The sequence below is a fragment of the Mobula birostris genome, chromosome 6 (genome assembly GCF_030028105.1).
Source record: "Mobula birostris isolate sMobBir1 chromosome 6, sMobBir1.hap1, whole genome shotgun sequence".
In the NCBI taxonomy this organism is placed as follows: domain Eukaryota; kingdom Metazoa; phylum Chordata; class Chondrichthyes; order Myliobatiformes; family Myliobatidae; genus Mobula; species Mobula birostris.
This window is the reverse complement of record NC_092375.1, coordinates 93,799,990-93,813,836: the sequence shown is the minus strand read 5'-3', so window position 1 is coordinate 93,813,836 and position 13,847 is coordinate 93,799,990. Positions and strand designations below refer to the sequence as shown.

The following is a 13,847-nucleotide window of genomic DNA, read 5'->3' as shown; positions in this document are numbered from 1 at the left end:
CTTGTGAGGAGGTAGTCATAGCACCCTGTACTGACTTGGCAAACTGGTCAGCCTCTTCTGACTCTTTCATCTCTGTTGTGTTGATGCAAAGTTTTCCAGTTTGTTTGGAGTGGTGGATTTTCTTCGGACGTAGTTTGATCTTGCAGCATACTAAAGCATGATCCGTATCACAGTCTGTACTGTGGTATGAGCGGGTGATTAGTACAGAGTTGATGAAAGAGCTCCTGGTGATGATCATGTCTAGTTGGTGCCCGTGTTTAGACCGTGGATGTTGCCATGAGACCTGTACTGCGACTTCGTCTGAAAGTAGGAGTTAGTTCCACACAGGCCGTGGTAGGAGCAGAACTCCAGAGGACGTTGCCCATTATCATTTATTTTGCCAATTCTAAGGTGGCCAAGACAAGATGGCCAGGAATCGTTATCGGCTCCCACTCTGACGTTGAAGTCACCATGGAGAATGAGGTGCTCACCACTGGGAATATTCCTGACAACAGCTTCTAATTTGTTGTAGAACATGTCTTTTGCCTCAGCCGTGGACTTCAAGGTAGGGGCATACTGGGCCATGACTGGTGTGTAGGCAAAGAGTTGTAAGTCATTCTGATCCATTTTCTGGTAGCTCCACCATTTGCAACAAGGAGTTCCTAATGGCAAAACCCACTCCATGCTCACGGGGCTCGTCTTGGTTCTTTCCCTGCCAAAAAAATGTGTCATCCCTTTCCTTCAGTGTACCTGAATCCACCAAACGTGTTTCTTGTAGGGCAGCTATATCTACCTTGAGCCTTAGTAGCTCATTGTTAATGACCGCTATTTCTCCTGCATCTTCCATATCCTTGAGGTTTTGGTCAAGTCCAGTCATCATTGTGCAGACATTCCAACATCCCAATTTGAGGGGTGGTGTCTTATTCGATTTGTTTTCTTTCTTGTCTGGTGCAGTAGTTACAGTCAGCTGTTTGTGGAATAATCCACTATCCCCATGCACCCAATGAGGAAGACTGACTGTGGCGTGACAGCACTTTATTGAATGCCCAGCTTGAGGTGGGTGGTAGCTGTCCAGTGAAACGCGATGGTCTCTCTCACCGTTGGAAGCAACCCCTGGCGCCATGCTCTACGCCAATGAAGCATTATGACTTATAACCAGTAACTGCTGCTTCCCATGTTTGTCCGACACTATAAAGCGAAGCTGGAGTGGTCTCTCCAAGGCGCAAGCCAGGGCAGAGTTGATATGGCGATCCGTCTGTTGCCCATGCAGTAGGACGCCCCCATGCTGATGATGGGTCTAAAGGAACGACGAAAGTCAGTAGGGGTTGGTGCCAGCAGCATCGCAGGAGTTGCCATGCCAGTGCTGGGTACAGCAGTCAACCACCTGCGGGACCTCAACTCCACAGTAAACACAGAGGTAAGTGTGCACAAAATAATCATCAGCTATCTTATTCAGTAAATCTACCAATCTCTAATATCTCCAAAGATTTCCTAGCCCATAGTATTTAATGGTCCTTTAAGGTTGTAATAGCCAGGGATGGTAATGAGGGACAAGCTCTCTTTACCTATTAAGTGCTCCCAATGGCGTGCACCTCAATTAGCCTCTGACAACCAAGTCTAGTTCTCGGCCTTCACATCTGGCTTAGCTACTAAGCTCAGCAGAAGTGTTTCTACTGACAGGAGAAGGGCCAAAAGCTGGTTACTGGTGCCTTAAAACCAGTTGCTTTGGGAAGATGTGGCTCAGTAGTCATGGTTGGCAGCTCATCGAGGAGAAGGAAAGTTGATCTCAAACCTCCGCTGCCTTGTGGCTATACCCACTCATGGGGAAGGCTTCAGGAGTAAACCACAAGGGAAAAAAACTAGAGCTGTAGTTTCTAAGGCAGTTGTACATGGAGTTCAATGTTGACTGGCAACTTCCGCGACACTGCTAATGTCAAACTGTGTCGGTCTCTGCCATTCTTTTCGGTTCATCAGTTGCGTGGAGAGGGGGAGCTTGCGACATGGGCAACAGCTTGCTCTCCATATCGTACTGCCCAAGCTTGCGTATCTAGGCAGCTCGGATGCAACATCCATAATCGACCCTAACTGACAAAGGCCTCACCCACTCGGTATATAATTCTGCCACGTTAGCCTAGTCTATTGGTTGATAAGAGGTTTGAATCAGAGACTAATTTGTGATTGCAGGTTACAGTGTTTTTGGGTTTCTGAGTGCACAGAACAAACAAATTGTTATCAACTACTTCACCCTTCAAACATTCATGTCCCCTAAAAGTGCACAACCAATAAAAGTTTTGGGAAGAGTTGGTGATGCAAGGAATTTGGTGTCATAGAGTCATACAGCATGGAAACAAGCCCTTTGGTCCCTGCCCTATGCCATCTAAGATGCCTATCCAAGCTAGTCCCATTTGCTCACATTTTGCCCATTTCTTTCTCTTCCCTATCCATATACAGTAAATCTATCCAATTCTCTTTTAGGAGATTATTGTAACTGTCTCAAACACTTCCTCTGGTTGCTCCTTCCAAATATGCACCAGCTGCTGTGTGTAAAAAAAAGCTGCCACTCGAGTTCTTATTCAACCTTTCTCTTCTCATCCTAAAGCCATATGCTCCAGTGTTTCATTCCCTAACCTTAGGAAAAAGACAGTGCATTCACTGATTACATAATATAAAACCCTACAACGAGCAATGAGACAACTGAACAGTCACCAGGACTAGAAATTGGCCATAGCAATTGGCAACGCAGTGAGCCAAGGAATATTTCTTTTAAGTCCCATTGCTACAAACGTATCATTGTTCACGAGGCTCAGATAACTCACTGAGGCGACTGCCCTCTGCATCAGGGAACAGAGAGAGACCACAGGTCCAGGAAAGATCTGGGCTAAAGGGAAGAAGGTCAGGGGTGAGGGAAAGGGAAATCAAGGACACAAGAGATGGGACAGGTCATCAGAGTGTGGATAGGTTGGTAGGACGTAGTGGGTGGACAAGATTGATCTAAGGGCAGATTCTCTTCATGGCAGCCTCCACCGTTAGATTCAGTGAAAAATAGCTTGCATCTGCAAAGCATCCTGTTAACATATTCAGCAGGTTGGATAACTTCTGCTTATTCTTCGAAGTTTATGAACATTTACTTGGATTCTGACTCTTATCAGTCTCTCCCCAACCCCACAATTTTAGACAGTTGTTTCATATGGCAGGTGTTTTTCTCTTCACACTTCTTATTGGTTTTTGTCAAGCCACTCCATCAGCTCGTGGCCACATCAATGGACCATGGCAAATACGTCCCAGAACTCATTGAGTCTAGTGTACTTTTCAAATACGGCAGACTCTGGACACCCTGAATATGGGCCTTGTTATTCTGAGTGGTGACTGAGCCAACATATATTGAAAAGTTGGCTTGATTCATGATGAGATGTGGCCCAGAAGGGGCAAACACAAGTCTCTTCGTTCAGGAGCTGGGGATGGATCAATCTTCTTCTGGCATTTCGTCCACAACTGTTCCAACATGGGTGGCCTTGAGTTGGTATCGCCTGCTGGAGTCCTTGAAGCATGCAAGCCTCCACACGATGTCAACATGTTGACCCAGGTCATGGAGGATTTTAGACAATGAGAAGTGAAGAGCATGAGACCTTGGAGGTATGAAGCTAAGGCAGAAAAGATAGTCCATTTCTCCACCAAGATCCTGGTGCCAGGAAATAGGAAACACTGACTCCTCCACTGGTCCCAGATCACTCACACCCAGCTGTTCTGGATTTAGACCAGACAGAAGCTTTCTTCACAAAATGGAAGTGTGGGATTTTCTCTTCAGAAGACTGTGGATGTTGAAGTTCAGGTGAAAATATCAAGACTGACATCAATCGACTCATTGAGCAAAATGTACAGAGTTACATTGCTAGAGGATTTCCTCAATCAGCTCCTCCTGGTGACCAGACAGATTTACCTCTCTGAAGGTGCAATAGGTATGACCTCCACCCCATGGCAACTCCAAGAGAGCTCCAGAGAGCAGCATCAACCAGTGCATATGGGCATTTATAAACTCTCAAAAGCCATAAGTCAAGAAGATCTTTTGTGCTTCTTTATCAAATTTGGCTGCCTCAGAAATGTATCTTTCATCAAAGTATGAGATCTGCAAATTTATCCAATAGAACCACAACAGACCAGCATCATAGAGCCAACACTTTATTCAACCATTCTTACCACAATGCCACACTTCATCATCAACAAGATTTCTACTGGAGTGAGACTAACCTACAAGTTTGAAAGGAATCAATTCAGCTAACATCACCTCTGCTCTGTAACCCACACCATTCCAATCCTGGCCAACAAGCTGCTTGTGTTGGTACATTTTCAGAGTCTAAGCTCTGAATCATTGCCACCATTGCCACTGAAGTGTGCATGAGAATGGGCCTTACATAAAACAAAGGTTCTCTACTTCCTGCAAACTTCTGAGACCTGGACTTTCTCCTGGATGCTCTTCAAAGCTTTAGAAAGATACCAGCAATGTGTTCTCCTCAAAACCGTCCAAATCCAGGGCAGGATCAGTGCATCAATGTCAACATCCTCTCCTGGACCCAAAGCAAGGCTCTAGTTATAGTCATTTGACTCCAATGGGCAGGCGTAATACCAAAGTCCTGAAATAGATATTTTCCTTCAAGATCAAAAGATGTAAGGCACACAATTTTATATCACAGTACATCCTAGATCAGTGTTTCCCAACCTTTTTTAGCCTAACACCCCCTAAAGTAATTTTGTACTTGCCAGCACTCCACACCCCCACCAAAACACTGTCATACTTCCCAACATCCTCCCCCCCACCAAAACACCTTCATTCTTGCCAATGTCCTCCCCCTCACCAAAACACCTTCATACTTGCCAACATCCTCCCCCCCACCACCAAAACACCTTCATACTTGCCAATGTCCACCCCCCCACCAAAACACGGTCATAATTGCCAATGTCCACACCCCCACCACCAAAACACCTTCATACTTGCCAATGTCCACCCCCCCCACCAAAACACCTTCATACTTGCCAATGTTCACCCCCCACCAAAACACCTTCATACTTGCCAATGTCCTCCCCTCACCAAAACACCTTCATACTTGCCAATGTCCACCTCCCACCAAAGCACCTTCATACTTGCCAATGTCCACCTCCCACCAAAGCACCTTCATACTTGCCAATGTCCTCCCCTCACCAAAACACCTTCATACTTGCCAATGTCCACCTCCCACCAAAGCACCTTCATACTTGCCAGTGTCCTCCCCTCACCAAAACACCTTCATACTTGCCAATGTCCACCTCCCACCAAAGCACCTTCATACTTGCCAGTGTCCTCCCCTCACCAAAACACCTTCATACTTGCCAGCATCCTCCCCTTAGGTACAATATACTTTCCAGCGCCCCCATAGTGTAAAAAGCATGTCTACCATATACTAACATGAGAAAAATGGTTCTGCTTTAAATTTTCATTTGTCTTTAAACCTAGCTTACACAGTACCTGTGTGCTGTGCAGCAGCTTGGATATCAATGTGATCCTTGAGCCTGATGGTTTGAAATATCTGGTCCAAGTTGTGACAGCAAAAGCCTTAATTCCCCACACATAGCAATGTCCAAGCAGTTTTTGTTTTTTGTGAGTATGTGGTTCACTGCACTGAAGCCTCTTCCCAACAAGGTAGGAGCTAGGACACAGAGGCTTCCATGTCATACTTATGGGGGAGGGAAGGCATCTATAACAATGTCCAAACTTGTGCAAAGCACACTTAGATTAAGTAGATCACATTGAGCACAGAAACATCAAATTAAGTGAAATGATTTCCAGCTCTGGAAACCCTTCATTGAAGGATTTATGTTTTGACATACAATGGCAATAAAAAGACCTAGAATGTGACTGTGCATTACAGTATTAAATAAAATCAGTGACTGCTGTCCCACTAGGGAGCAGATATGTTGAGGTGTGCCTGACTCTAAGCTACATTTCCTGTCAGAGAGTAAAGAGTGGAACCCTGCATTGACCAAATGTTTTTGGAACTTTCATTCTTGAAATCAGCTTTGACAAGTACCATAGGTTTCCAAAGCAAAATGTCTGACCTGACTGCCAGCGACAAAACTCATTATCATAGACATCCTACTGATCAGCAAGCCACTCAAATCAGAATCAGGTTTAGTATCACCAGCATATATTGTAATATTTGTTGTTTTGTGGCAGAGCACTTAGTAATAAAAATATAAATTACAAGTATATTAAAACAATAATTAAATAAGTAGTGCAAAAACTGAGGGAAAAATATACTGAGGAAGTGTTCATGAGTTCATTGTCCATTCAGAGATCTGACGTCAGAGGGGAAGAAGCTGTTTGTGATACGTTGAGTGTGTGTCCTCAGGCTCCTGTACTTCTTGCTTGATGGTAGCAATGAGAGGACATGTCCTGGATGATGGGGGTCCTTAACGATGGATGCCTCCTTTCTGAGTCACTGCCTTTTGGAGATGTTCTTGATGCTGGGGAGGATAATGTCCATGATGGAGCTGGCTGAGTTTACAACTTCCTGCAGCATTTTTCGATCCTGTGCCGTGGCCCCTCCATACCAGACAGTGATGCAACCTGTTAGAATGCTCTCCATGATATATCTGTAGAAATTAGGGAGTGACCTTGGTGAGATACCAATTCTCCTTCAGCTCCGAATGAAATATAACCACTGTTGTGTCTTCTGTGTAATTGTATCAATATGTTCCAACCCAGGATAGATCCTCAGGGATGTTGACACCCAGCAACTTGAAATTGCTCACCTTTTCCACTGCTGATCCCTCGTTGAGCACAATCTCCCTTGACTTCCCCTTCCTGAAGTCCACAATCATTTCCTTGGTCTTGCTGACGATGAGTGCCAGGTTATTGCTGCAATACCAGTCAACCAGCTGATCTATCTCACTCCTGTATGCCTCCTCATCACCAACTGAAATTCTGACAATTGTTGTGTCATCAGCAAATTTGTAGACAGTATTTGAGCTACACCTAGCCACCTAGTCATGGGCGTAGAGAGAGTAGAGCAGTGGGCTAAGCACACAACCTTGAGTTGCGCCATGTTGATTGTCTTCGAGGAGGAGATGCTATTTCCAATCCACACGGACTGTGGTCTCCCAGTGAAGAAGTCAAGGATCCACTTGCAGAATGACGGACAGAGGCCCAGGGTTTGGAGTTTGTTGATTAGAGCAGAGGGTATGATGGTGCTAAACATTGAGCAGAGGTCAATAAACAGCAGCCTGACATAAGTATTACTAATGTGCAGGTGATCCAAGGGAGAGTGGAAAGCCAGTGAGATTGCATGCGCTCTAGGTCTATTGTGGCATCAGACAAACTGCAGCAGGTCCAGGTCCTTGCTTAGTCAGGAGTTGGAGTTGATTCTAGCCATGTCCAACATCTCCAAGCACTTTGTCACAGTAGATGTGAGTACCACTGGGCGATGGTCATTGAGGCAGCTCACCCTGTTCTTCTTGGTATGATTATCTTCACCCTCTTGAAGCAGATGGGAACCTCTGACTGCGGCAGTGAAAACATGAAGATGCCTTTGATCACTCCAGCCAATGGCTTGGCACAGCTTTCAGAGCCCTGCCAGATACACCATCAGGACCTGACCCTGCAAGGGTTCACTCTGTTGAAAAATGTTCTTATGTTGGCCTCTGAGATAGAATCACAGGGTCACCAGATGCTGCAGAGATTTACATAGATGTAGTTTTATTCTGCTTTTCAAAGCATGCATAAAAGGCATTGAGTTCATCCATGAGTGAAGCACCACAGCCATTCATGATGTTAGGTTTCACTTTGAAGAAAGCAATGGCCCTGTGAACTCTGTCAGAGCTGGAGGGCATGCGTTTCCATCTCTAACCTCAATCAGAATTGATTTTTGCCCTTAAAATAGTCTTCCGTAGGTCACAGCTAGACTTCTTGCATAGGTCTGGATAGCCAGTCTTGAACGCCACAGACCTAGCCCTCTGCAGACCACAAATCTCCTAGTTCATTCACAGCTTGTGCTTTAGGTATGTGCAGTATGTCCTCGAAGGCACACACACATCCACACGGGTTTTGGTGAAATCAGTGACAATTATGGCATGTAAATTCAGATTCAAAGATGAATCCCTGAATATTGTCCAGTGGATTAACTCAAAGCAGACCTGTAAATACTCCTCCACCTCCCTCGACCATACCTTCCTGGTCCTCACCACTGGTGCTGAGGACTTTAGCTCTGCCTAAACACAGGGAGTAGAAGTACAGCCAAGTAATCGGACTTTCCAAAGTGCAGATGTGCGACGGTACAGTAAGGGTTCTTGACAGTGGTCAGGTGTGTTGGCTCCTCTGGTTCTGCAGGTGATATGTTGGTGGTAGGTTGTTCAGAGACTTCTTCAAGCTGGCCTGGATGAAATCCCTCACATCAGGGTCTGCTTCTTCGTGACTGCTGGTTGTGGAGCTCAGCTCCTCCAATACCTGCCTGACATTGACCTGAGGTGTAATGTACTTTGCTACCAGGTTGATGGTGGACTACTCTCATGGCAGATAAAAAGGCAAATTTTTGACCACTAGGTGATTTTTAGGTCGGATGAGCAGGATTGAGACAGAACTGCCACATCTGTGTACCACAATGAGTTAGTCACCCAGCCACTAAACCTACTATTACTGCAACACCACGCTGCGAGTGGATTTATGCTCTGAAGCTGGCTGCTGGTTCACCTCATAAACCACAATTCCCTCCACCCTCAGTGATTGCTTTTTCAACCACATCTGCACCTCTCAAAGCCATCAATGAAGCTGAAGGGAAATCAAGAAAACTTCAGGGGATGGAAACCTGGAATAAAACAGAAAATGGTGAAACATTTAGTAGGTAAGGCTGCATCTGTGGAGGCAAGCAGAGCTACTTTTCAAATCAAGGACCTTTCATCAGAGATTGAATGTTCTGCACATCTCTGACAATCATAAACATTATCCAACACCAAGAATGACATGAAACAACAATTACTAAAAGTGGAGAGTGGAAATTGGTTTTGTCATTCATAGAAATGAATGTATGGACATAATTGTATGGAGGGGTATCCATAAATTTGGGGGTTATAATCCAGAGACAGCTTGTATATAGCATCATATAACTAAAAGATAAAATTGCAATAGAATCACCGAGCTACAGCACAGAAACTGGCAATTTACTGAGGCCAATTAACCTAGAAAACTGCACGTTTTAATTTTTTTTTACCATTTAACAACAAAACACAAAAATAGTAAAAATAATTTAAAATCACTGTACATACCTTTCCCTTGCAGATGTGTTTTCCTTTCTAATGAAGGGGCTGATGGGAGGCTGCAGTGCTAACCTGTGCATGTTAGGCTGTCTAGTGTAAGCCCAAGAAAATTTGCAGAGGTTCGTACTCAGCAGCTGGAGGACTCCATGAGAAGTCCAATGGCCAAGTATAACAATCTCATTTAGCAGTGCTCGGCTGAGTGGAGACTCATGGTGCAGTTCTGAACATCTGCACATAGGCAAGAGCTGGCAGCCCTCTTCTGGCCAACGCGCTCCATGCCATGCTGATCATGTGTCACTGATAACTGAATTTCTTTTGGCTTGTTTATTATTCAGCACTTGCCTTAAAGGTATGAGGAGAAGGCTGCCGAAGTCTGTAATGAAATGAAACTCACCGCAATTCGCAGCAGCGATGCCTTTACAGAGGACCATTTGTCCTGTCTCCTGTCTACCAGTAGAATAAATCCAATGCCACCATCTTGAAGGCTGAACAAGAGAAGAAGTTCAGAAAATAAGTTAATAATAGAAAAGAACATCAGCTTGTCCCAGATAATTACACCATCAAAAGCCCCCCAGTGTGCTGATCTTTCTGCTGCCCACACTCTCATGGATCTTAAGTCTCCTGGCACCGAGCAAAGGGCTCAAAGCCACGACTCCGTTTGTTAGCGAGAAACTAACTGCTGCCAAGCGCAGCCATGACCCAGGTCAGAGGGCACAATCAAAGCTCGTTTTCCGCATCACGCATTACGTTAGGTCACTGTTGCTGACGAGGGAACATGCTAATGGTAGGTTATAAATTATTTTCCTAAAAGAGACTCAGGAATTCTCCCAGATCGATGGTAATTCTAACAGAAAATCAAATTGCAGCATTTCCTCAGGAATGAACAAGAATGCAATCAGACGTGGGGTAAGTTGGGGGGGGGGGTGGGATTGGCACTGGTTCGCCAGAAACAGCTTCATATTTACCTTTCATTCAACAGCTCGTGTCACAGATGGTGCCAAATGAGTCTGCAAACCACAGACCCTGTAAATCTGAACCGACTGTACAATGCCAGCACTTGGCTTCTGGCCAACCACAGTTGGGATTTAAAAGATGGGCAAGCCCTCGTAGTGACAGCAAGCATTTCTATTCCTGGTACTGGGAGTCACATGGAACTGGAATACAGACCTCAACTGCAGCAGCTCTACTGGCTTTATTGTAAAATTCTGCTTCTTTATTCATTGGGGCACAAGTGTGTGGCATAGCCCCTGCAGGATTTGTTTGACAGCAACATTCTCATCTCAATCTTGAGATTTTGCTGTGTTTTGTGACTATCGGTGGAGGAGGTGAGTAAAAACTTAGTTTATGTTTTAAAATTACATTCCTAAAATGGTTTGAATTACAGGAAGGCAAGTTGTAGAGTGAAAGAAAGAAAGAGCACACAAGAACAATTAGGCCAAGATGCAGGCATAAGCTTTTGAGACAGTTACGGAGTTAATCCCACTCCCTGCTCTCTCGCTCCATAGCTCTGCATATCATTAATGTAATTCCCTTTAAAATTGCAATTGAAATCACTTTCACTATTTAATCAAGCAATGAACCTGACCATAACAACATGCTGAACAAAACAAATCTTCCTTATCAACTACTCTTGTTCCTTTGCCTGCAAACTTCAATTGGTACCTTCAGGTTATTATTTATTAATTTTATCAAGGCCCCTTTGGCCATATTGTCTCTGTATAACAATCATCTCTTCTGTTACGTAGCTCTTCATTTACTGAATCCACCTTCAAACTGAATAAAAGAACAAACACCAAAGGCCACATTATAAGGCACCTCATGAGCCTAATAAAGTGTATCTCCTGCTGCTGTAGCCCATCCACTTCAAGCTTCGACGTGTTGTGTGTTCAGAGATGCTCTTCTGTACACCTGCTGTCATAACACATGGTTACTTGATTACTGTCACCTTCCTGTCAGATAGAACCAATCTGGCCATTCTCCTCTAACCTCTGTCATTAACAAGGCATTTTCAGCCATAGAACTGCTGCATACTGGATGTTTTTTTTTGCTTTTCACACCATTCTCTGTAAACTCTAGGGACTGTTGTCTGTGAAAATCCCAGGAGATCAGCAGTTTCTGAGATACTCAAACCACCCATCTGGCACCAACAATCATTCCACAGTCAAGGTCACTTAGATCATATTTCTTCACCACTTTGATGTTTGGTCTGAATAACAAATGAACCTCTTGACCACGTCTGCATGCTTTGATGCATTGAGTTGTTGCCACTCAATTGGCTGATTAGATATTTATGTCAACGAACAGGTGTAAAGGTGTACCTAATGGAGAGGCCACTGAGTGTATATATCCAACTTAGTTCAAGAGGTGATTATTATAAACTGATTGTGGGAAAGTTATTGGAAAGAATTCTAAGGAATGAATAAGTAAGTATTTGGATAGACATGGACTGATTAAGGATAGCCTGCAAGGCTTCATGCGTGGTAGGTCATGTTTAACTGAACTTACACAGTTTTTCGAGGACATTACCAGGAAGGTGGATACCAGGAAAGGAAGACAGTGGACGTTGTCTACGTGGACTTTAGCAAGGCATTGGGAGGCTGCTCAAGAAGGTTCAGTCACTCAGCATTCAGGATGAGGTAGTAAATTAGATTAGACATTGGCTTTGCGGAATAAGCCAGAGAGTGGTAGTGGATGGTTGCTTTTCTGACTAGAGGCTGGAGGCCTGTGACTAGTGGTGTGCTGCAGGGATCAGTGCTGGGTCTGTTGTTGTTTGTCATTTATATCAACAATCAGGATGATAATATGGTTACCTGGATCAGCAAATTTGTGGATGACACCAAGATTGGGGGTTTAGAGGACAGTGAGATTGGGGGTTTAGAGGACAGTGAGGAAGGATATCATGGCTTACAGAGGGATCTGTATCAGCTGGAAAAATGGGGAGAAAATGGCAAATGGAATTTAATGTAGATAAGAGTGAGGTTTTGTTCTTCAGTAGGACCAACCAGGGCAGATTTCACACAGTTGGCAGAGCACTGAGGAGTGTGGTAGAACAAAGGGATCTGGCAACACAGGTCCATAACTTCTTGAAAGTAGCATCACAGGTAGATCGGGTCGTAAAGAAAGCTTTTGGCACATTGGCATTCATAAGTCAATGTATTGAGCACAGGAGATGGGATGTTATGTTGAAGTTGTATAAGATGTTGGTGAGGCTTAATTTGGATTATCGTGTGCAGTTTTGGTCACCTACCTACAGGAAAGGTGTAAAAAAGGTTGAAAAAGTACAGAGAAAATTTACAAGGATGTTGCCGGGTCTGGAGGACCTGAGTTATAAGGAATAGGTTAGGACTGTATAATTCAGAATGTAGAAGACTGAGAGGAGATTTGATAGAGGTATGCAAAATTATGAATGATTTAAACAGGGTAAATGCAAGCAGGCTTTTTCCACTGAGGTTGGGTGGGACTACAACCAGAGGTCATGGGTTAAGGGTGAAAGGTGAGAAGTTTAAGGGGAACATGAGAAGAACCTTCTTCACTCAGGGGATCGTGAGAGTGTGGAATGAGCTGCCAGGGCAAATGGTGCATACGAGCTAGATTTCAACACTTGAGAAGTTTGGATAGGTACATGGATGGCAGGGATATGGATGACTGTGGTCCCAATGCAGGTCGATGGGAGTAGGCAGTTTAGATGATTCCAACATGAACTAGATGGGCCAAAGTGCCTGTTGCTGTGCTGTTCTTTTCTATGACTCTATGACATGTATTATGGTTTGGTAATTATAAACACAAAGCAATGCAAACTGTTGGAAGGAGAACATTCATCTGGCTACCCAGGAAATTAGTTGAGGCAAGACTCTGAACTTCCAGTGTAAATTTTATCTATTGTGTAGGTGAGTGTTGAAATCTGGGGAGTAGAGGAGAACTAAAAACAGGAGATTAGTGTAAATGGTATTGATAACTGGCACATACTAGGTGAGTCACAGGGTGTGTTCTGTGCTGTAACACTCCTGGATCTTGATCAGCCTTATCAGGAACCAGTTTGAAGAAACTTCATCACACCCTCTGTGTAGTAAGTGCTCCCTTCCTTTAGGAAGTGTAGGTTTATTCAAGGCTCAGGGAACGGGGAACTTTGCTGGTGTAAAATTGGGTATAAATTATGGCAAAGGAAACTCTAAGATGGTATTCTACTGGATGGGGAGCTTTGGGAACTGTGAAGGATTGGGTAGGAATGAGAAAACTCTGTGGTGCTCTGGGATTCTGAAGGAATCAGGGAACTGGATTGGTATGACATTGCGCAGTAATCAGGGAACTCTGCCGTGGACTGTCATACTGTCATTAGGTAAGGAATAGGGAATTCATTTCCATAGATGCTGCCTGACCTGCTGAGTTCCTCCAGCATTTTGTGTGTGTTACAATGAACATGGTCCTCAGTGCTTGAGAACTCTAGGAAATGCAGGGAGCAACACTAACCACTGTGCATGGTTTTTGTTGTATCTGACCATTTAATTGTCATTTTCTTTGCAGCCCAACAATTAATTATCTGCTTGTATTTTACATAATTATTTAATTACAAGTAACTGTTTACTATGATT

At 44.2% G+C, this 13,847-nt stretch overlaps 1 protein-coding gene across 7 annotated transcripts in view; it reads right to left on the bottom strand.

Moving 5' to 3' along the window:
• Nucleotides 1-13,847, bottom strand: part of mcf2la (mcf.2 cell line derived transforming sequence-like a) — a 240,729-nt gene that overhangs the window by 142,909 nt on the left and 83,973 nt on the right. For all 7 annotated transcript variants that reach the window (XM_072260875.1, XM_072260874.1, XM_072260873.1 and 4 more), the window contains one exon: nt 9,653-9,743. In XM_072260875.1, coding sequence (XP_072116976.1) covers nt 9,653-9,743 — 91 coding nt within the window. The remainder of the gene's footprint in view (nt 1-9,652; nt 9,744-13,847) is intronic.